Source organism: Mercenaria mercenaria, chromosome 15 (genome assembly GCF_021730395.1).
Source record: "Mercenaria mercenaria strain notata chromosome 15, MADL_Memer_1, whole genome shotgun sequence".
Taxonomy (NCBI): domain Eukaryota; kingdom Metazoa; phylum Mollusca; class Bivalvia; order Venerida; family Veneridae; genus Mercenaria; species Mercenaria mercenaria.
The window spans coordinates 68,901,613-68,926,236 of NC_069375.1; the positions used below are offsets into that span (position 1 = coordinate 68,901,613).

A 24,624-nucleotide genomic window follows, 5' to 3' on the forward strand; every position below is an offset into this window, starting at 1 on the left:
TTTTAACGTCTAAGTGTGACCTTGACCTTTGAGCTACGGACCTGGGTCTTGCGCGCGACACGTCGTCTTACTGTGGTACACATTCATGCCAAGTTATTTGAAAATCCATCCATGGATGACAAAGATATGGACCGGACACGAAAATTGCGGACAGACCGACAGACGGACAGACGGTTCAAAAACTATATGCCTCCCTTTGGGGGGATAAAAAAAACAATGACAAATATCAAACAGGGAATGCCATGTTCCGAAAACGCAGCTTTCCCAAAACGAAACCCACAACACGCAGACGTGCACACTGCAAACAGACAATCGCATACAAAGCAAACACACGAGGACAAAACGAGCAAATAAGGGAACACAGTGGGACACTGTCATGGAACGGTCAGTGATAAACACACCACCGGGGAGCTTAAACCGGCTTATGGTGCGCATCTGCTCTTACCTCCACCGTGTTCCAAAGACATGGGACAGTGCAATTAAAAGTAATCCCCGCCAGGTGAATCTCTAACACACGTAATGGAAACAAAAAGGCATTAAATGTAAAACACATAAATGCTTTTGTATAAATATATAAAAGCAAACCTTAAGAACCAAACACCCATAAGGGCTCGACGAAACAGGCCAGAAGACAGATATCAAAACAGTCCAGTCCAGTCCTGGTGGGATTTAAAAACTGCTTACACGTAAAAAAATGTTTGTTTCCGGTATCTCGACCTACCCTGAATTTTTGGCCCGACCCTAAATGTTTTTGGAGAGGTTTTTTTTCAACTTTTTAACAAAAAGTTGCCAATTTTTTATGCTTTAAACATGGTCAGTCATGTTAGAAATCAACTTACTGATGCTTTAAAAGCATAAACTGTAAACGGGTTGAAAACTAAACATGTGGTATGTTACAAAACTGCGGAATCCGATTAGTGCCAAATTGAACGCGACACACGTCATAACGCACGACATTGCAGCGCGAGGGACGACAATGAACAACGACACACGAAATTTTGACAGTTGAATGTCTCATTGTCGCGCTAGGTTTTGGCAAAAATTATTGCAGTAAAAACTGAGTGCCGTTGTTCATTGTTGAGTGTCGTGTCGTGTGTCGCGATGAATGTCGTGTGCCTTGTCGTATGTCGCGTTGAATGTCGTGTCGTGTTGAATGTCTTGTGTCGCCCTCAAGAAATTACCTCGACATGCGACAATTGCGCAAAATTTGAACGATATAATGTCAAGAATCGTTGTACATAGTGTTTTGTCGGGTTGAATATCATGTGTCGCGTTCTCTGTTTGCACACAACTCAACACGACACGACACACGAAATTCAACACGACACAAGACACGACACACGATATTCAACGAGACACACGACCGGATTCAGCGGAAAAGTAGGCTTTCGTAAGCAAAAAGCCTTGTTTCAGATAAATGTTTTACACAGCGGCAGTCAGTTTATAAAGACGAGAAAAGACAATGAGTCCAGTTCACTGTGTAACTCATGAGACGACATCTGCATCCCATGACCTTTCACCTTACCAACTGATACTGAAAAACAAATGAACTGTGAAGCAAACACAATTTTTTGTTTGGCCTTATGCTTATAATTGACTGATTACCACATCTTAACACGCACAGAAATTTAGCGGACTAAATCTGAAAACAAGTTACATGTAAATTATCCAGCGTGCGCTGTAACATAAACATTGGAAAGTTAGGATGCAAGTGGATGGACGGAGGAATGTTGGATTTTAACATAATTAAGTTAATTCTGTGCACTTGCTTTCAAAAATGAATAAATATGGATTTAAAGTTTTTATTTTGCTTCTACCACTCTTCAGTTTAGGAGCTGGAAATTCGTGTTATGACTCAAGTGGTAGAGCACAAAAGTGCATGACGGAATTTGTAAATGCTGCTTTTAATCTGACTGTAGAAGCAACTAATACATGCGGATTAACTGGTCCGCAAGAGTTCTGCTTGCAGACTGGAATGCGAAAATCATGTGGTCACATTTGTGATGCAGGATCTCCGTCCCAAATGCACCCACCGGGCTATATGACAGATTTTAACTTTCGAAACGACTTGACTTGGTGGCAGAGCGAAACTTTGTTAGACAGAAGAGAAGCGTGGCTGAACACTCCTCAGCAGCAAGTTAATCTTACACTTAATTTAGGTAATGAACCTAGTTGTTATAAAGTTTTATTCAACAGATATTTAAGCATACAAATGTTCTATATAGTTTAGGTATTTATGAACCTGGTTGTTACATCACGTAATACATACTTCTGTTAATTGCGCCCCAGTTTATGCAATGAACCTACTTGTTAGTAATGCAAATAGTACTAAATGCACAATAAATCAGTTCTTTAAATAACGGTGTTGGTTAAATAGAATATAGGGATAGTACACGTTTTTTGTGTATTAACATTTGCAGAAGCCCGCGGGGGATTGTTTGTGACCTCGACTCTCGGTCTCGGTCACAAACATCTCCCAAGGGCTTCTGCAGACGTTGAGACACAAAACAAACGTGTATTGTCGCTATTCTTGTATAAAAAAAACATTACCCGACGACTAAATGCATTGATTTCATATGTGATGACTACGATTCCGGTACATTTTTAATTACCATTCTGTTGTTCTTTGAAACGGTAAACATGCTTTAAATATCCATAACCAGTGCCCAGGAATCAACAACACTTCTAAAGGCATGTAACGAAGGTTTTTAGCCCATTTTGTTTAAAAATCTGCCATTATTACAAACATAATATTACCCATATTTTTACATATCACTTAAAAATTTGGTTAACAGGAACACAAGTTCAAAAGTAATAACTTTACAATCGAATTATTTTGAGTACAAACACATTTAGGGTACGGCTGAGTACGAACGTAGTGACAAGCTATCAAATGTTTTATCCGAATTCTTCGCGAAGTTAGATAAAAACAGTCAGACAGATACTTACAAAATCATTGAAATGATTCATAAAAACAAACAGTGGCGCAAGATACACACAGTTCTTATACATTCACGGTTATCAACAAAAGATGAATTGACTCCGACTTCTAAAAGGGGGTGTAAACAAGGGGTGGAACGAGTACGTACATTTTTGGGGGTAGTGCGTTTGGTTTTTGTAACTGATACAGCAAAACATACAATGGATTAGATTTTATCTTTTATGCTACAAGAAGAGAATATTATGGAAGAATCAATACGCAGAAATACATAGTATACATCCCTGACAAAGCATTTCAAAAATAAAAATCGTTTATTAACAACACGTGAATTGCCTTGTTTGCAGATTTTTCATCCGTTAAAACACGGGGGATCAAGTAAGAAAAAGTAGTTTTTATGCAAGAAGAATTACAAACGGCCCTAACAATAGCAGATTCAGAGGGAGCATCCAGCACACCAACATGATCACTAGAATCTTGTAAGCATTTTTTCCTGTGCTGCAATGTGTGAAATGCTTAAAAGTTTGCTCTGCTGGCACATTTTGTATCACAATTATTAATTAAGTTAATGTGACAGTGGGGTATATTCCAGTAAATATTGAAAATTTCCTTCTCGTTTACCAAGTACATACTCCTTAAAATTAATAAGGTAAAATTTGTAGCATATTATATATGTGTTTCTGGTTTACCTAACATATCATCATCTAGTATAATTATTTTTGATCCGCCCTTGTTAAATCTGAAGATGACACTAAATACAAAGTCAGACAAATGGTGTTAATGACTCCCTGTCAAAAGTGTTTTTCCCAGCACTGACTTGTTAAAAATGATTTGCTACCGTTTTCGAAATGTTAGAGGAATGATTGTCATCAACTAGACATAATACACATTATATTGCCTAACTCTCCAACTGATTGTCAAATCATCAATGAACATTTTTAATCATCCCTCTACACTCCTGTTTTAGCTCGACTATTAGAAGAATAAGTAAAGCTATTGTACTCATCCATGCGTCGGCATCTGCGTCTCAGATTGGTTTTATGTACTATTAATATACGATCTTATATCTCAGTAACCACTTTTGGAAATGGATTGAAACTTCGCATACTTATTTACTGTGAAGAACTGACTTACATTGCACAGGTTCCATTACTCTGTATTGCTTTTGTACAAGATAATATCCCTTTTTCAACTTATATTTATTTATTGACAATGATGTTGAATGTCGTCTATCAAACATTGTCTTGAAGAAAATTTAATGGCTTAGAGATATAAAACATACAAAATTTAAAATATATAAATGCCAGCAACATCCAAAACTTAAATGGAACAAATAAGACAGAAATAACATAGATATGCAGAATAAAGTGTCTGGCATGGTAATCTGTGTATAAAACATAGGTTCTAGTTCCTCAGCCACCAGATATTTTCTATGTTGAATATGTAATTTCCTTTGCATCTTAGCTAATCTTTGTTGCAAATTGTTTGGATCTCTTTTAATACCTTATGTAACTGAACGGACAGACTTTCTTCTTTAAACTGTGTTTACTGACAGAGAATCAAATCAGAAACAGAAATACAAAATAAAGCAAATCATAGGTACCCAGCCTTGGTCATGAATTTTCTGCCATTGAAAGTCGGAAAATACTGAAAAATCTATTTTCAAGGGCAGATAATTCAAGATCAAGCACCGGTACCTGTGAGTTTTTAATACATATTTCCCTAAACTTGATTCTCAGTCAGTAACAAATTCTGTCCCTATACATATAGGATACTTTCAGATGTACAATGTACCTTTAAGGGCCTCAGTGGTCAAGCAAATAAGATCACTGACCTACAATCACTTGCCCCTTTACTGCTGCAGGTTCCAAATCTCACTAGGGATATAAAATTCTTTCCTGTTAGGAAGCTGTCTAGCTGGTATATGGAGGGCTGTTGTTTCTACGCTAGGTGCTTGAATATGCCTGATATAATGCTCAGAGGGCCAGGTACCTGGGGCTGTATTGATTAATAATTTAATTTTAAGACTTTAAACAGTTCAATTGTTGTTAAAATAGCACAGATCATTATGAAACTTTACAGGAGCTTGCATTTCCCTGCTGCAGACAGCCCCGGGAGTCTTCCTTCACTTTGATATGCTGAAAATATGTCATGTGACCTGTAATCGTGTCATTAGTGTGATGTTAAAATCTGCCATTACGCCTTTATTACATTGTATTTTAATATAGGGATCTGATATCAAAACATTTTAGTTGTCCGCTACAGTATGAAGAGAAACAGAACTTTCTGTACCTTTAGTTATTCCCCGAATTATAAATTTTGACTTACATCGTTAAGAAGAAATGATGTGGGATAAAAATTATAGGTACTGTTGAACTTTGAATTATTTTCTCCAGGTAAAGCATTTGATGTTACATACATTCGTCTTAGATTTCATTCACCAAGACCTGAAAGTTTTGTCATCTATAAACGAACATCAAAGGAAGATGAATGGATACCATATCAGTACTTTAGTGCCTCGTGTAGCCGCACATACAATTTGCCTTTGGCCAATTACATCTCACGACAAAACCAAGACGTAGCAACTTGTTTGAACGAGTACAGTGACATTTCTCCACTGACTGGAGGAGAAGTGCCATTTTCAACTCTTGAAGGGAGACCAGATGCAGGAAACTTTGAGAACAGTAAAATATTACAGGTAAAATTATATAAAGTCAAGGCTTTTTCCAAGTGTATAATTCCTGAAAAAATCTGAATAACTGCTGCAACTTTAACATAGGGTCACGTGACCACTGCGATTTTTTGTCTATAAAAAGTGTCCCAGAATATTTGATTCTAATAAGCAGTGGCTATTTCTAATACATCTATAGTCTATAATCTATAGTATCTCTACATTGCACCATTGCAAATTTATTTCAGAAAGATTTTTGAACTGAAACAAATGGTGTTTTACTTGTGATTTGTCAATAAAGGTTGTTAAATAAATGATTATTTCAACTATCATAAGTAAATTGTCAACTTAATTTGGGACAGCCTACACTAAGTGTTTGTATGAATATTTACTGAGAGTAAACGTAGCAGTATGTGACACACCCAGTCACAGTAGAAACACGACCAGGAATGATAGATACATTAATCAAGCTGCTGATTGTGCAAGTACTTTGTGTCTATAAAATTCAGTCATATCTGATGATCTTATGTAAAAACAGTTGTTGAGACAACCTGAAAACCATGTTTTCTCAAGCTTTTTGTTTTGGATGTAAGAATATCTTGTAAACAAACTAACACAACACTATTGGAAAGATTAGCAAAAATATGATACTTGAAAGGCCACACAAATGAGCAGTCTTTGTCTGATTCATGTGTTGCCATAACATTAGTACTTGAAATTCCAAAATTCATATTTTTATACCACAAAAAGGCAGTTTTTATGATAAAGTTGAATAAACAGCCTGATTATTTTTCTCAACAAGGTGTCTGCTCAATTGGTTTAAACAGTATTTATTAGATATATCATGTACATAAATATATACAGTAACATTTACAATCAAAATGATGTAAAGGATCTGAAAACAAGTTTTCAACGAAAACTTATATTAATTCATTTCCTCGATAGTAAAACATGTTGTAAGGATAGAGTGTAAAAGAGTATGGTGTTTGTCTATTTATTTGTTAGTTTAAACTCTTTTTATAGATTTTTAGCTAGTACAGTATGAACATTAATGAATTAGCTGAGAAATGCTGCTTAGTACTAAGAATGTGCTGCATGCGGCAAGTTCGCGCCAATGGCCACCCGCACCCACCGGTGCGCCGGTCACGTGGAGAATCGCTTCGGGGCAACGGTGTATTGTTGCACTTTAGTAAAGACCGTCAGTGGCGTCTGCTCAACTGAACCAATTACTGTAATGATTTATATAATGTAAGCCTGGAATTTACAACTTCTCTACAATCTATTGTCTAATCATAAGATAAACTTGATGACCTTCTTTCAATGGCAATTATCTTTCCTTGGTTTCTTTAAGTCATCAAAATAACTAATGGAAGATAATCAGATTCTCTTGGTTAATTTTTATGGAGACTTGGGATTTGATTTGATTTAACTTCACTAATTAGGCTGATTTGAGTTTTCATTTGAATGAATATAAGCATCCATTATCTTAAAGATTCACTGCTATAAAAGTAGATAAAGTTTATAGGATTTATGCCTGGTATGAATACAAGACAGAGGGGACTGAAACCATTTGTTTTTCATACTATTAAAGCATTAAAGAAGCTGCCATGCATAGCTGTTGTTCCCAGAAACTTTAATAACATTAAAATGATTTCCTTCAGATACGTTTGTTTGATAACACTTGATTCAAACAGACACGAAGCATCACAAATACTTGTAGATAAGACTGCTAGATAAAACACCTTAACACACGTGCGTTGTTCTCATGTGTTTCTCTATAATTGAAAACGTTTATCTTTTCACTCAATAACGTACGAAGAAGTGTTTGTTTATAGTAGGAGCTAAAGGTATATAAAAACTGTCTGAGAGATTTCTAGTTTATAATTACTTTCATAATTCTGTCAGTTTGTAACTTTTAAGTTTTCATACCTAGATGGATATTCAAATAATTTGACAAATACATTCATTTTAACGAGACATGTCCCTTACAAGTCTTAGACTCTGACCTAAATAGAAGTAGCGAGTTAGGGTCCAGTCATGTTGAGTTGCCAGAGTGCCATTACTCACTTGTGTCAAAACTTAGTAGGGATACCAGCGTAGATTGGACACATTTCTAGTGTAACTCTAGAATTTCTTTTTCTTTCGGTTTCCAGAAGCTTATAATGTTTGTGTAATCTTTTTTTTTTTTTAAATTACAAATTTAGCTTAGCACATCACAGAAAACAGGCTTAAGTTAAAATGCTCTTCAGTTTAATCATTGAACATACAAATGTTAGATTGGTACTGTACCTGGCCTGCTTTGAATGTTGTTTTTATATTTATTTTTATATTCTTGTAGTTATAACCTGTTCTCCTGGGTCAGTGGCTTAAATGTTTAGGATCATAATTCAGTTATTGATCTATATACAACCCTCAATTTTGCTATATTATCTACTTTGATTTTTGTGAAATGAGCTGTCAAAAATTTAATATCCTTTCGTTGATAACTTTATCACCAGCTGTAGTCTTACACTCTTTGGTATTTGACTGAGGTGAATATACCTGTGTCAAGTGTGAAATTTTAGTAAGGCAATGAATGTTCATATTGTTTGTTTTTCGTAAAAATGATGTCATTTGCGTTATTCTTTATACCTCACTTGTCTTTAATTATGTGAGGTTAAGAATACATGTACATAAATTATACATGTATGTGAATGTACTTAGCTTAAAGGCACTGACCTCCAGATTTTGCACAAAAATAATCTTTCTTTCAAATTGAAGTTTGGTCATAATATGAACATTTGAATATGATTTTTTGTTTCTAAAAATTTTAAAAATGTCCACATGAAGAAAAAATGATGACCGCGTCGGGGATCGAACCCTGAACCGCCGCGGCAATAAAAACATTTCCCCGTCGTCGTAGGCAATAGCGCTATAGTAATGACTTCAAAATATATATCTTTATAATCAAAACAGTTTACCTGGAGTAAAAGCGTGACAAACGCTTTTCCATTTTCATCGGAAAAAGTAGTAGACAGCAAATTCTCATGTGTTTCCGTAACATAAAGTTTGCCAGTAATTTAGTTTTAAAACCTTCTTACGAAATATAGCATTTATTTTAAGTTGCCTAAAAATACTTTTGCTGTTTTCGAACGATCTTGAAGTCAGTCGCTTTAAAATGTACCTTTAAGATTTCCCGACAATTTTGTTAATTTTGATCTGTTGAAGAAATTTCGAATTTTATGTGAAATTTGATAAATTTTCTTATATAATTAATGTTTTTCAAATATGACTGATAATTAAAGTTGGAGCCTAGCTTTTCTTATATGTTTGAAGGATAATCTGTTAAAAAAGAATCGTCAAAGCGTCTACCACTGTTACTTTGGAATACTGTTTTCTGTAAAGAACAATGAACATGTCCACCTCGTTAAAGTTCTTCATAGAAATTTTGTATAATTATGTCCCTTTTTTTTCTTCTCTAAACATAGGATTATCAAAGCCGAGAAAGATGGTCAGAAAATATTTATAAGAGGTATGATTTTTCAAAAGTATAAAATCGATTATCTAGCCGGTAGACAGACAACAGTTTGCTATATTCAAACAGAAGCTTTAATACCATGCACGGTTCAAGAATCTATGGGATTTCTGGTCTTGGGTACATTGAAGATTGTTTAGAATATTGAGACTTATTAAAATCTTTCTCTCACACACCTTTATTTTCTTTGGAAACAACAAGGAATATTTAAAACTAAACTACTAAACAAACTAGCGCGACTCATGGCTTTGCCGATCCTGTTCTGTCGTTCATTTCGCATGAACACCGAAAAATCATTTCATTTCTTAAGTTTTAGTCAGTGTTCAGACTGCTTACCATCGGTTGATTTAGCAAATGTGTGTGTGTGTGCGCGCGTGTGTGTGTGTGTGTGTGTGTGTGTGAAGGGTAGCTGTAGAAGTAGGAGGTAGTGAGTGGGTTGACAAGATAAAAATGTTACACAACATTCCTGTTGTCCAACTGCTTGTTGTATAATACAGTGCAACCTCTCAAGAGCGGCCCTCTCCACAGCAAAAACCTCTCCACGACAGCATCATCCAAATTTCCCATAGCTGAAATTTATCCTCTATAGAGCAACAACCTCTCAACAAAGGTCAATATCTGCATCTCCCAAAGGGTGTTGCTCTGCAGAGGTTCCACTGTAGTCTTTTCATGAAAAGTGATGTTTATCTTGTATCACAAACTAATTTCTTACCATGTCTTCGTGATATTCTGTATATTACAGGACTGGGTAACAGCTACCGATATCAAAATTGTGTTGACACGTATGAACACGTTTGGTGATGAGACCTTTGGAGAACCCCGTGTCTTGAGATCATACTTCTATGCTATTGATGACCTGGCAGTCGGCGCAAGGTAAGAAATATACAGTAAAATATATATGTGTTCAAATCAAGATTTATTTGTATTGAAAAGATGGTTCATGGTTACAGGATTGTAATGCAAAAGCAAGAAACTAGCAGTTGGGAATAAGGAGTTGGTTTCTCAGACTAGTAAAACATTCTCAAACGGGGTTGCCATTTAGCTTTTTAGAAGATAATAAATAATCTTGTGTCAGTTACTAAAAACAAACATTTATTTAACCAAAAGTTCAGAGTCAGCAATAATAATTTTGAAACTATCTAGTGGAATATGTAATCAAACATGAAACATATTGGTGTCAGATAATGTTGATTAAGATTCCTATTGGCTGTGTTCCTGGAAGTTGTCATAAAAACTAGCACTCTACAAGTATTGGATGTTACTACAATATGTTTTCATAGTAGAACATTAAACAGCTAAACTTGATCGAATTTAAAATATTTTGAGGTTCAAATCTGACATACTTATTTATTGATTTGGGTTTTACGGCGCACCAACACAGTATATATGGCGCCAAACAGGACTACAAATTTTGGTTCCGCATCCATCGAAATAAAACATGAGGAATGGAATAAAAATGTGCATACCTGTTGGAATCTCAGAGTTAGTGCAAAACCAAGTGTTAAGACCCTATTAATCGCCTCTTACGATCATGCAAGAGTAAGGCAGTGGTTCCAATTTTTTTCACACACAGATCGTCCTAGAACCACATGGGTCCGTATCTGACATACCGTATCTGTTATGAATTAACACTGCTGAACATTTTTGGAGTTTGATGTGAGCAATTTACATGCAAAGCAAGTTAAGTTTTTTGAATAAAACAACCAGACATGTTTTTTGTAAGAGTATTGTAAACATATATTATAAATGGCTTTCTGTTTCAGATGTAAGTGTAATGGTCACGCCAGTCGCTGTGAAATAGCACCAAACCGTGATCTTGTATGCGATTGTGAGCACAACACCTCCGGACCTGACTGTAATATATGTAAACCTTTTTACAATGACAGACCATGGGCCAGAGCTAACGAAGAAGATGCCACGGAATGTAGGGGTAAATATGATACCCAATTGAATGTCTTTTCTCTGTGTATTTAGTAGAATTACCTACATTCTTAGGAAAGATACATTTAATTGCATTTTCTTGCCAATTTAGAAAACATATAAAGGTATAAGTGTATCTATGATTTAGGTGATGAAAAGCCTCTGAAATGGATGGATCAACTTTTTCCCAGTCTAGCTACGACAGTTGTTATGTTCTACCGTTCCAGCAGCCAGGTTTGGCAAGTTCTGCTTGAAATAGTGCCAGTTAACCTAATTGTCCATTAGTGAACACAATATTTCAATCACAAATTGGAATAAAACCCTTAGCGCTTACACTATGTTCAAACCTGCTAATATCTACACCCGTCTGCTAAGCTCATGAGGCAGAGTGTTGGCCTACGGATCGCGGGGTCGTGAGTTCGATCCCCGTGCGGGCCATATGTTCTCCGCGACGATTTGATAAAGATTTTATGTCTTTAATCATTCGTCCTCCCTTTCTGAAGAATGTAAGGAAGTTAGCAGTTATTTACGGAGAACAGGTTTGTTCTGGTACAGAATCTATGAAAAACAACAAGAATTTTCAACACGAAAAGCCAGGTTCTAAAACGCAGCCTACCCAAACGCGCACACGATCAACACTGGTTACGTTAATTGCCCGCCTTTACTGAAATACTGTTGAAAAATACGGCGTTAAACCCGAAACAAACCAACTAATATCTACACCACTTACTCCGTAAGAATGTTACGTGAAAGTTCTCCAAAAAAAAAAAAAAAAAAAAAAAAAAAAAAAAGAAAAATATCAAACAGGGAATGCCACGCACCAAAAACGCAGCCTCCTCAAAACGAAACCCCCAGCAGACGCGTGCACCACACACACACACACACACACACACACACACACACACACACACACACACACACAAAGCCAACACATAAGGACAAAACGAACAAACAATGGAACACAGTGGGGCACCGCCTTGGAACGGTCAGTGGCAAAAACACCACTGGGGAGCTTAAACCGGTTTATGGTGCGCACCCAACCTCACTCTTAACCCCATCATGTTCCAAAGACACGGGACACTGTAATTAAAAGTAATCCCCTCCAGGTGAATCTCTTACACACGTAATGGAAACAAAAAGGCATGGCATGTAAAACACAAAAATGCTCGTGTATAAATATATAAAAAGCAAACCTTAAGAACCAAAAACGTATGTACGCAATGCCTTTTCAGAAGACAGAGCAACAAGAGAAACACCCTTAAGGGCCCGACGAAACAGGCCAGAAAACAAATATCAAAACAGTTCAGTCCTGGTAGGACTTAAAAACAGCTTCTCAACACTTAAACAGGCTGAAACAGTATCGTCTAGAAAAATAAATTTTATCAGCTTTCCCTTAGCTTTAAGTAGTCTTAAAACAGAAACCTGGTAAGGGATTTGCCAAGGCTTTTCGCTGTGTCTATTTCTCGGGTGCAGGGATCAGCCTAGGTTCAGAATTTAGGGAGACTTTCAGAAATTAAGGGTGAACACAGGTACTCTGCGGCTGGAAATAAATCTGCTGCATTGACAAGTTGAATACCCGTCGTGATTTGACCGTTTTTCTCCTATTTCAAATTCTTTACAATTATAGCCACCAAATAACCCACAAGTTTTGAATTAATGCTTCTTTAGAACATTACGAATTTGCCGTATACATTTCAAAAATGACGATGTAGCTCTCACGCCTTTTTTCAACAAACGGAAGCAGACTGAGCCATGCTCGGAAGTGAAAACACATGCGTACGCCGGGCCGGGAATCTCGCCCTGTTTACCTGTTCTCGTGGGATTTGTTGTTTTCAATGCTAAGCCGGATTCAATCCACTTCCGTTGGTTGAAAACATGGCGTGAGAGCTACCTTGTCATCTTCTAATAGCATTTGAAAATTCTGGATATTTCAAAAAGACATTTATATCGAATGTTGTTGGTTATTTGGTGACTGTGTATGTAAATAATTTCAAATAGGAGAAATAAATCATATCACGGCGGCTAGTCAAAACGGTGGCTGCATTTCTAACCGCAATGTACCTTTGAAGGTGAAGTTTTGGGATGAAAAGAAGTGACATTCATAGATGAAAAAATACTGGTACCGTTATCACCAAGCTTCTCGTATGCAATCGTTTTCAAAACGTGTATTTTAATACGTAAAATTGAATCGCTATAACTTGGTGGCAGTTACCGAAAGTACATGTACTAAATATTATAACTTTAAAGTTTCAGAATACTTCATTTGATTGGTTTTGTGAGAACCGGTCCAAGCGTTGGTCCTTAGCTGCCTTAAAGAGCCGCTATATCTATTTTTAGCTTAGAAAACATGGAAATACATGAACAAAATGAGATAACAGTTAAAACCTTTACACAAACAGAAAATAGTACGACAGTATGAACAAAGTTTAAACATTAAGTAAATAAACGCCCCAGTAACTGTATTAACTAAACGTTAAATCTAAATCTATGACATTGAAAAACTCAGACTAAATCATTTATTTGCCACTTCATGAAGACGAACACATTTTTTAAATAAGAGTGACTTGAAAATAACTAACAAAAAATGAAGGGAAATTAATCTGTTTTATATCATTTGTCTTACGTTTGTGTGTTACAGCCTGTGACTGCAATGGAATGAGTGACGAGTGCTACTTTGATGAGGATCTGTACCAAAAGACAGGGCATGGTGGTCACTGTATAAACTGCCGTGATAACCGTGGTGGTATACATTGTGAGGAGTGTCTGCCCAACCATTATGTTGAGCCGAGAACTAACAGGTGCACAGCTTGTAACTGTGATCCTACCGGTATGTAACAGGAATAGTTACTGAAAGGTGCTTGTAAAAATAAAGGTTATTTCTGGTAATTAGCAAATACATTGTATATTGTAATGATAATCTCAGTCCTTAGAGGTTGGTACCTTAACTCGAATAATAATTTGCATATTAAGAAATCATTGATATTAATTGGCGACCAATAGTTGTGGATTCGAAGAACAAAATTTGCCACATTTTTGTTTTATACATTGATGTGCTTATGGATAGTAAAGATCGTACTGTTAATATGTGGCCAGACTTTCCTTCAAAGAGATGAGTCCGTTTGTTGTGCATGCGTTTATTTTTCTTTCTTTTTTTCAGTGACTTGTACAATAATTTTGTTGAAATCTTTATCTTCTCATATCTTAAAGAACACATGTGATGTAATTACTATCAGTTTATTCCTACAGATTTTATTTTTGTAATCTGTGCTAGTTTGTGTAATGTCTGGCCACATATTTACAGTACAGAAGCACATCAATGTATAAAACAAAAGTGTGGCAAATTTTGTTTCTTCGAAACCACAATTATTGGTCCCCATTAGCTCGGTATTACTTATACACGGTTAGTTTACAGCTATTAAAACCTCTGACTGTTATACTATCGTTTAAATGATATAATTCAGGTGCAGAAAATCAACCGTGTGATGACCAGGGTCAGTGTCCATGTAAGCCAGGTGTTACTGGTCAGAGATGTGACCGATGTGAAGAAAATTATTATGATTTTGGAATCCATGGATGCAGGTTATGCTTAATAACATATTTACTGGTATTAGATCAGCCAAATTTTCCACAAGAAATTATTTTCTTGATTTCTTCTCAATTGTTCAACAATACCATGGATATTTCACATCATTAAAAAAATTAGAGGGTGATGATCTTTTGCGGAATATTTAAATTTCCTATTAGCCGAAATGAAATTAAAACGGGCGTATTTTCCAATTTCAACAGCAGGTTTTCAGATATCATTTTGATTTTATTTGTGAATAAATTGTTTAAAAATATTAAAGAATATCTTAATCCTTATCTTGCAGAACCATATTTCTTTGTTCTTTGATTTTGCCTGATTTTAACATATAAAAATCTGCATATTTTGTCATAAAATTAGCATTAAGTATCTTAAAAATTTAAGGACCTTACTATCGCCTTCTTGTTCCTTTAAGAATGATGTAGAATGTATCTGGATCTACATGAGCAACGCCATGAGAAAACCAACATAGCCGCAGTCTGGTCAGGATACATGCTGTTCGCTTTCAAAGACTATTGCAATTAGAGAAACCGTTAGCGATCAGCATGGATCCTGACCAGACTGCGCGGATGCGCAGGCTGGTCTGGATTCATGCTGGTCGCAAACCCACTATGTTGGTTTTCTCATGGCACGGCTCAAATATTAAAAAGCTAGAATTCACAAGAAACCCTGTTATGGATTTATTGGGTTAATTAGTACATTTGTTTATTGCAACAAGACACCAAGAGGTCCCGTTCACCTAGTTGTATTCATAATTATCATTGAACTAGATGCAGATAGCTTAAATCTCATTAAAATCTCTTCGCAAAAAACCTATAAACTGAGAAAAAATTATCAGATCTGAAAGTCGCCTTGATGTATGTTAATATGAATTAAACCTTGATATCACATACCTTAATGTTTTTGTCAAGTATTTAAACTGTGAAATCCATACAAGGCATCTTTTCTCTGCAAATACTTTTAAAACATAATTAATTACAGTTTGGCTTAAGATTATTTGTTTTTCTCATCATTGCTGGTAGAGTGTTGTGCCCGTATAAAGACATATTTTCATAATTAAGGCCGTGTAATTGTGTGATAAAAGGAAGCCGAGACAACCAGCCAAGATGTTACCCTGATACTGGCACATGTCTCTGTAAGGAATTTGTGGAAGGACAGAACTGTGATAGGTATGTAGTATGTACGGATTTTATGCTTGCAAACAAACCTTTGATGTTTTCGATGTATGCATGTAAATTATATCTTTGGCATAAAAAAAAGTTATTGCTTGATACATTGTATGAAATTTAAGGCTAATAGTAATAAGATAAAGGTATATTATGGTAGGTGAAAAGTTTGTTCAACCTAAGGCCAAAACTATGACAAGGACTGACTTTATACCGTGCATATTGATAGAGGTCAGTGGGAGAAAGTGCAGTGTCAAAGAACTATTTCTCCAGCTGATCCCATTTTATATCCTCTTATTTAAAACAATTGACCGGAGCATGTTTTAGATACTATAAGAAGGAATGACTTGAGCTTCACACAAATACAGAGGTCATTGAAAAGAAGTGCAGAAACCAGGATCTATAACTCATTTTGAATTATCTCCCTTTATGTCTAAAAACCTGTTTGGAGTCGAGGTCCAAACAGTGAAAGGGAATGACTTGATACTTTAAATATACAAATGTAGATAAAGGACAGTTAGAGGATGTGCAGTATCGAAGAACCATACTCAAGCTGACCCCATTTTGGTATTATCTCCCATTATGTGAAAAAGTTTTTCCAGAGCATAACTTGAAAACTATATGATATGAGCGGTTGGCTTAAGACAGAAATCAGTTAAAGGGTGTCCAGTGTCAAAGAACAGTAACTCTAGCGTAGCCTGTTTGAATAATCTCCCTTTCTGTATATTTTTCCGATGTATCACTTGCTTTACACATTTAAAGAGGTCTGTGAGAGGAAGTGCAATCTCTAAAAACCATAGCTAGCCTCATTCTTAAATTACATTACTTTGTGTTATAAACTATGTCCAGGGTATCTCTCCTAAACTATAAGAGATACTTTCTTCAATCTTTGAATTCTTATAGAAGACATTTAGGAGGACTGAAGTACATATTAGCCATAACTCTAGACTACCCCATTTTCATCATCTACATATGTATAAAGATTGTCCGGATATTAACGTGAAAACTATAATGAAGGACAGACTTTATACTTAACACATTATTTAAGGTGTTTGAGAGGAAGTGCAGTAACTAAAAGCATAATGTATATGACCGTGTTTTTAAATTGCCCACCTTTTTGGATATTTGCTTCAGGGAGCATCCTTCAGTGTAATTGATTGCCTTGATAATTTTTCTTAGATTTTCATTGAAATGTAATTTTAATTTAGTACATTCTCTTGTAATTGTAATTTTAAAATGCCTAAATATCATATTAAATTTAATAAACGCTCGTGACGAAATAATGAGCGGAGGGGCACCTTGGATCTTCCTCCACCACAAAGGTGGACAGCCGCCATATGACCTAGAATTGTTTCGGTTAAAAAAGAAAATTAAAAAAGCCTCAAAACTTAATTACCGTATTATGATTTTACCATTTTGTACAAAGATGAGCACTTAGGGCATTGAAGTCTTCATGTAAGGAAGCCGTTCAGGAAGGTCAGTGGCTCAGCCAGGGTGCTTGCCCATGAAGAACTAATGCATGGAGGGGCACTTTGTGTCTTCCTCAACCATTAAAACTAGAAAGTCGCCATATGACCCGAAGAAACAAATTACAGATGTATTACTATGAGTTTAGAAGAGGTGTAAAAATGAAGAAAAATAGGAACTAATTTAACAAATTCCTCTGACGGTTGCCTCGTTGTATATTGAAAATTTGCAGTGTATAAATTTAAAAGATAAACTGTTTACTTGGCCAGTATAAAATTATACCTTTCTTTTTGTTGCATTAATCAGAATGGTCATTTTGAGTGCTTTAGTTAAGAAGAACCCTGTTTATAGAAGCAGGATTTAATTAGAAATATGATCACATGACTGAAGAAATGATCTTGAAGTATGTGTTTATATCTGCTTTTACTGAAAACGTGAAATTCTTTAATAGTGTAAAACATAGATTTTAATCTCGGGACATTTTAGAGATCATAATTCAGTATAAAGAAAGCCTTCTTAGACACTTGAATAATAAATGACTTGAATGACTGTTTAGTTATACAATACATTTGAGACAGACTAAAATGTAAGAATGTAAAATGCAAATACTTGTTGTTACAGTTGATTGATTATAATTAGTCTTAATTTAACTGATATGTAAAAATTTAGGGCCATTGTTGTCATAGCAAAAATTCTCACTTTACTTTAGATGTATGCCAGGATATTTTGGATTAGAGATGGATAATCCCTATGGCTGTATATCATGTTTCTGTTACGGACATTCCTCAATTTGTACCAGTGCCACTGGTTACTTCCCTAGAGCTTTACATACTGACTTTGAAACTGGTAAGTCTAACAACGATAGTTAAGGATGTAGAAAGTGACAGGTATCTGGTATTTAAAGATGGACTCGCATGCCATTGGTTTTATGAAAATTTCTTGTTTTGAGCTGTGATTGTGACATTTTTTTTTTATCTGAAATTGCTTATTCATTTACCACCCTTCAAAATAGAAAATATACATACAATATTCTATTCTTGACAGTTTGTCCATATACTCCAGAATCTTGTATAAAATCTCGTTTGATGAACACATTATTCATTATTGATTAGAATAAGTTGAAAGTGTTTTCTTTGGTTCATATTTAAGGCTAATAGGACAGAAATATTTCTAATGTATACACAAAATGTTTAACATGTAAATGACTTTAATATGAATCTAATTGTTTCACAGGAAAGCAAGGATGGACTGGAATGGACAAAGGCAACAACGTCATAGATACACAGTATAATGATAAACTCCAAAACCTTGGTATATCTGCACCAGGTAACAACGAAATGGTCTACTTCAGTGCTCCAGGTATAGCATTCGTCAAGGCTTTTTAAACAAACTTAGAAAATCATGAATGGGAGAAGAAGCAAATCGAAAAAAAGCATTTAACTTCAATACGTTCAGTTCAGTTTGATGAAAAAGATTAGAATATTCTAAGCTAGCCTAATATCACCAGCCTTTTTATGTAGCATGTATTAAGATTTTTAACGGTGTAACATTGAAATAATAAGACTTTGAATACTCAAAGAACATTTAATAAGCTTGGAAAAATTGCTTTCTTATACATGGAAATGTGTCCACTCGCACAACATCCATTTTGAAGGAAATACTGTAGTGGCAACTTCCACTATAGAATTTTATATTTCATGCTATCTTGAAAAGTTGAAAATACACTGCTGAATAAAATGATTAACAATACAGGCAGAAATTTACTTATACTGGTAGTGTTATCTCTTAATCTCAACTCAACAGTTGATAGGGTCTGTGATTTTGATTAAAATGTCTGTTGCTTGTAACATGTATTTACGTGCTGTGGAAACTCCATAAATGAGCATGTTTTTTGGCATTCATACACTATCTCGACATCTAGGTACATGTTTATATTTCAGCGAGGTATTTGGGTGACCAGAGATTTAGTTACAACCAGTTGTTGACCTACAAACTCAGAATAGGTGAGGAAGGTGGTGCTACACCTTCTATAATTGACATCATTATTGAAGGGGCAGGGCAGAGAATCTCGGCACCATTTTATTCTCAGGGCAACCCCACACCGGGATTAGAGTCTGCAGAGTACAAGTTCCGGCTGAATGAACATCCATATTATCGTTGGTACCCACAACTAAAGTCCAAGTCTTTCCTGTCAATCCTGGCAAATATTACAGCTATCAAGATCAGAGCGACATACAGCACTGGAGGTAAGAGCTGACATAAATGAGAAATATTGTGTTGATACATTTTCAATAGAAAATATATTGTATACTTTAAAATCTGAAATATGTTCAAGTATTTAGAATTTGCTTATCTTTGGCGTGGGGATATCTTTTCACTGAAAAAAAATCTACAAAAATTTACGGCTTCACTGCATTAACATTGCAAAATTAAAATGCAAAATGTTAACCTCAAGAAACATCTTATATTATACAATGGCAAGTGGGATAGTCTAATTCGTACATAACTCTCATTACTGTTACATTTAAAACAAAAGCTACTGGTTACATGTCACTAATAAATACATGTTGTAACATTTTTAGCTCGACTATACGAAGCATATGGAAAGCTATCCTACTCGCGTCTTTCCCGCCCACACCTTGATGCAATTTCGCTTTTTCTCTTCATATTTGAAATAAGTTGATGGATTCGTTTCAAACTTAAAACAGCTATTCCTCATCATCACCTACATCATCTGAAACAAGGGCCATAACGCTTGCACTAGTATTTTATGGATTATCCCCCTGTTGACATAGAATTTCACGGTGAAGTTTTGGTGCGCTTTTACTCTATCTCAGTTATTGTTAAATGGATTTTATTGAAAGTTAAAATATTGTTTCATATCATCTACCAGATAATATGACACAAGTTAGGTAAAAGTTTTGCATGCAAGAACATATAGCTATCTTTTAAAAACATATAGCTTTAAAACGAATTGTTTTCTTTTTCTTTGTAAAGTACCACATTAACTTGGTCAAGTCCCATAACTGTAACATGTAAATTGGCAACGTTATGTCCCATTTTATTTTGGAATTGGGAAATCCTGGCTAAAATTTTGCATGCAAGTTACTATCTCCAAAACTAATACAAATAATGAATTGGAACTTCACATGTGTCTTCGGTAATATCATCAAGTCCAATAACTCTGATATTTATTTTGGCCATTTTATGCCCCCTTTTTGACTTAGAAAATGCTGGTTAAAGTTTTGCATCCAAGTACATATATCTCTTATCTAAAAGCATATAACTCTGAAACTTATTTTTCCCTTTTTCTAGGTCAATAACCAACCTCACAGGATCAAGTCCCATAACTCTGACATGTATTTTGTGCAAATTATGCCCTCTTTTGGACTTAGAAAATGCTGGTTATTTTTTTGCGCGGATCTCCAGAATTAATGCAAATATTGATAAGTAACCAAGGTTTTAAAACTAGGTGATAACATCAGGTCCCATAGCTTTGACATGCATTTGGCTAAATTATGCCCCCTTTGGACAAAGAAAATCCTTGTCGAAGTTTTGCATGAAAGTTATCTCTAGAACTAAAGTAGATATTGAATTTTTGGAACTTCACATGTGACTTCAGGGTTGTAAAACTAGGTGATAGCATCAAGACCCATAACACTGACAGGTATTTTGGCCAACTTATATCCCCTTCTGGACTTAGAAAATCCAAGTTAAAGTTCTCCAATACTAATACAGATAGTGAATTGAAAGTCTCTATATATTTTAACATTTAGGATAATATTCCTGTTTCTGGTACAACAGCTGGAATTTTTGAGCAATTTGGACAGCTCTGGTTTATTTTGCATAACATGGTTAATGGTTTGTGAAATAATTGCTTCAGAATGAATTTGTTTTTGTATTCTTGTCTAATTGATGTGTACTCCTGACTGATTAATTGCAAGGCACCGTTTCATGAGCTATGAATTAAAACATTTTATAGGCACTCAAGCTTTCTGCCAGAATGGGTATTTTGTTGGAACATAAGTTGTGAATTACATTTTAATGATGAGATAAATAAGAGTTTTATTTATTTCTTTTTTCAGTTTAACTGCATAGGTTGGTGAGAGAATGAAGTCCATAAAAACAGTCTTTCACAAAGAATGATTATTTGTCAGATTTTGATAGTTATACATAAGAATTACGTAATAATCCAAATAATGCATTGATACTTATTAGCTTTAAAACTTGTATCAAGTTGCGAAATTTTAATATTGTGTTTTGCAGGCACAGGATTCATAGATGATATTCACTTGGAAACTGCTGGACGAGAGTTAAATGGCGAGGAAGAGGCATCTTGGGTAGAGTCATGTACCTGCCCTGAAGGTTACGTTGGTCAGTTCTGCGAGTCATGTGCTCCAGGATTCAAACGTGATCCTCCGAATGGTGGACCGTTAGCTTCTTGTGTACCTTGTGAAAGTCGTGGGCATTCTGACCAGTGTGATGCTGAAAGTGGTAAGTTTTCTTTGTCAATCAAGCATAAAGTTTCCTTCATAAATCAGCCAGACAAAATGTAATGTAAAGTGTATCATTCCATATTTAAGATTAATACTAACTTTAGAATCTAGTGTTAAAATCAATCTAGAGTGATTATTATATTTATTAGATAAGATGCTAATAGCACTTACGAGAATTTAACTGTATATGAGCCACGCCATGAGAAAACTAACAAAGTGCGTTTGCGACGAGCATGGATCCAGACAAGTCTGCGCATCCAGGCAATCTGGTCAGGGTCCCTGCTGTTCGCTTTCAAAGCCTGTTGAAATTAGAGAAACCGTTAGAGAACAGAATGGGTCCTCACCAGACTGCGTTGATGCGCAGGCTGGACTGCACTCATGCTGGTCGCAAAAAGCACTATGTTGGTTTTCTCATGGTATGGCTCAATTATGTGATGAACAGTAGTATTGATAAGCGAAAAAGTCTGCAAGTGGAAATTTCAAACTCTGTAATGTCGTTTGCCTTTACCATCCCTTTTGGAAGAATATTGATTAAAACGTTTTCATAATACTCTTTCTTGAGACGAATCATCTTTTTTAAGTAATGACCTTGTTTTGAAGCTTTTTCATTATAGTGTGACGGTAGCTCAGTGGTTTGCACACTGGCTTTCAAATCCTGAGGTTGTGGGGTTCGATCCCCGGCAGCTACTCGGGAATTTTCAGAAACACTTTTCAGTGTACTGGTCAGGAACCTAGTCAATCCTTGCGTGTATCAGTGCTAAACACTGAGCACTTTAAAGAACCAGGCTGTCTATTCGAAACGAGCTAGGCTAAGATAGCTGATTTCTGATCTCTCTGTCGTGGGGGCTTTGTCTCACTCTGTCCCTCTGGTCAGATCGCTCTGTGTCTGTGCTAGTAGAGGATGAATTATGCGCCCGTGTGTGGCTGCATTTGAACTATGTAAAGCGCCTTTGAACGTGAAATTGATCATGAAAAGGGCGCTATATAAATCTGGTATGATAATAATAATAATAATAATAATAATAATACATAACGATAATAAGATCATATGATACCCAACCTTTCTGAAAAGCACAAATTTCTTAAAACAGCTAGGGTAACTTCAGCTAGGGGCATTCGTCTTCTGTTGCAGGGGTTTTGGCCACCATTATTGATTAGTGTAAATTCTGGTTTCCAAATGATATTGACCTTTTACTCACTTAGGATTACAATACTACTTCATTTCTTTGAACAGATTTGGCTTCCAGCATGAATACAACAGAGGACATTTCAGACGAGTAAGTACTTTACAGTAATACTGTTTTAGCCTTAGTGTTGCGAGTATGTCACATCCTTTGCAGTGACTGAGTCACAAGAGCAATTAGAGTTATTTTAATTATATTTTTTTCAAATGACTTACACGTTGTCTTATTCATTAACATACTTATTTGAATGCAATTGGGGCCAAATATCAATATATTTTTATTTTTTATACTTACTGGTAGTTTCCTTCTTATTATTTTTAAGCAAGTACTCAGCCTAACAGGACTAAGATGTACTTATCAACAGTGATGGCTGTAGTTCACATAGTCATAAAACATTTTTATAAAATATTCATGATTTCAGCTTGTGTCATTTGTCTAAAACTTCCTGTGATGGCAAAGCAGTGACATAGAAGAGTAACCCTATTTTGAACATTTTACATTTTCTTAGAAAGTTCTAATAAAAACCTTTTTTTTCAGCTGGAGAGAGGAGTTCAGGTCCTTACGTAGAAAGATACGTCATCTGGAAAAAAGGGTGAGCGCTCTGGAGAAGAAACAGGCTGGTGAAAACTAGCTAATATCAAGGGGATCTGCAAAGTTAGAGCTGTTGGAGAGGCTGGTAATAAAGAAGCCAATAATATCTAGATAGGTATTCAACAAGAAATTGGAAAGCCTACGAAACATACAGGCAACAGCAAAAACACAAAATAAACAAAAGTTAAAACAACTCAAAGACTGAGCAAAAGTTAAAGCAACTCAAAGAATAAGCAAAAGTGTAAACGCGTGTGTCATCTCTATTGTTTAAACTGTGTGACAACACCTCAGACTGAAACTTAATGTGTATTGTCTAGTCATTATAGAAAGTATCAGTTCTTTTAACATTGCAGATTTTTTTATATATGAGCCGCACCATGAGAAAACCAGCATAGCGGATTTGCGACCAGCATGGATCCAGGCCAGCCTGCGTGTCCATGCAGTCTGGTCAGGATCCATGCTTTTCACTTTCAAAGCCTACTGCAATTAGAAAAAATCATAAGCGAAAAAAATGGATCCTGACCAGACTGCGCATCCGCGCAGTCTGGTCTGAATCCATACTGGCCGCAAACCCACTATGTTAGTTTTCTCATGGCACGGCTCATATGTAAATCCAGTTATAATGATTTTCAATGCTGTTTTCTTTTTATGATACGATGTTTATATTTCAAATGCCAAAAAAACTAAATTCATCCGCGTGATATTTTTATGTCTTCATGAAAAGTTTAAGAAAAACTCAACAAGTTCCTTCAAGAAGTTTACAGAAAATAATTCACGAAGTGTTCATGGAAAAAGAGTGAACTGCAAATGAGACAGTGGAATTCAGAACAAAATACTTCATGAATTTTTGACGTACTAACCGCAAATCAATACTGATTACTGGTCAGTTACAAGTCATAAGTGACCTCCGTCTAAAATGCGACCTTAGACCAAGCGTTCTTCAAGTTATTGTCCAAATCACAGACACTTCGGGTTCGGACCTCCACACGCCCCATTCTCCTTCGCGCCTGATTAAGTTTAGCCAATATATTTTAGCATTTTACCATGTATTTAGCATAGGTGACGATCATAAAACGCATTTTGTAATATTTCAA

At 35.6% G+C, this 24,624-nt stretch overlaps 1 protein-coding gene across 1 annotated transcript; it reads left to right on the forward strand.

The window, feature by feature from the left end:
• The first annotated feature begins 1,621 nt into the window (after window positions 1–1,621).
• On the forward strand, window positions 1,622–24,227 carry LOC123529473 (laminin subunit gamma-1-like). The gene is made up of 13 exons (XM_053525567.1): window positions 1,622–2,159; window positions 5,335–5,636; window positions 9,866–9,996; window positions 10,887–11,053; window positions 13,682–13,870; window positions 14,505–14,622; window positions 15,688–15,795; window positions 17,969–18,105; window positions 18,493–18,618; window positions 19,200–19,505; window positions 21,526–21,753; window positions 22,990–23,032; window positions 23,477–24,227. Exons 1-13 carry the CDS (start codon window positions 1,778–1,780, stop codon window positions 23,568–23,570), a joined length of 2,331 nt encoding a protein of 776 aa, XP_053381542.1. The 5' UTR covers window positions 1,622–1,777; the 3' UTR covers window positions 23,571–24,227.
• Window positions 24,228–24,624: the final 397 nt, after the last annotated feature.

Bases quoted from the DNA above. Each gene is read 5' to 3' on its own strand.
- LOC123529473 (XM_053525567.1), top strand. From the start codon at position 1,778: ATGAATAAATATGGATTTAAAGTTTTTATTTTGCTTCTACCACTCTTC. The intron at 13,871-14,504 runs GTATGTAACAGG...GATATAATTCAG, and splicing joins TTGTAACTGTGATCCTACCG to GTGCAGAAAATCAACCGTGT. The intron at 19,506-21,525 runs GTAAGAGCTGAC...TGTGTTTTGCAG, and splicing joins AGCGACATACAGCACTGGAG to GCACAGGATTCATAGATGAT.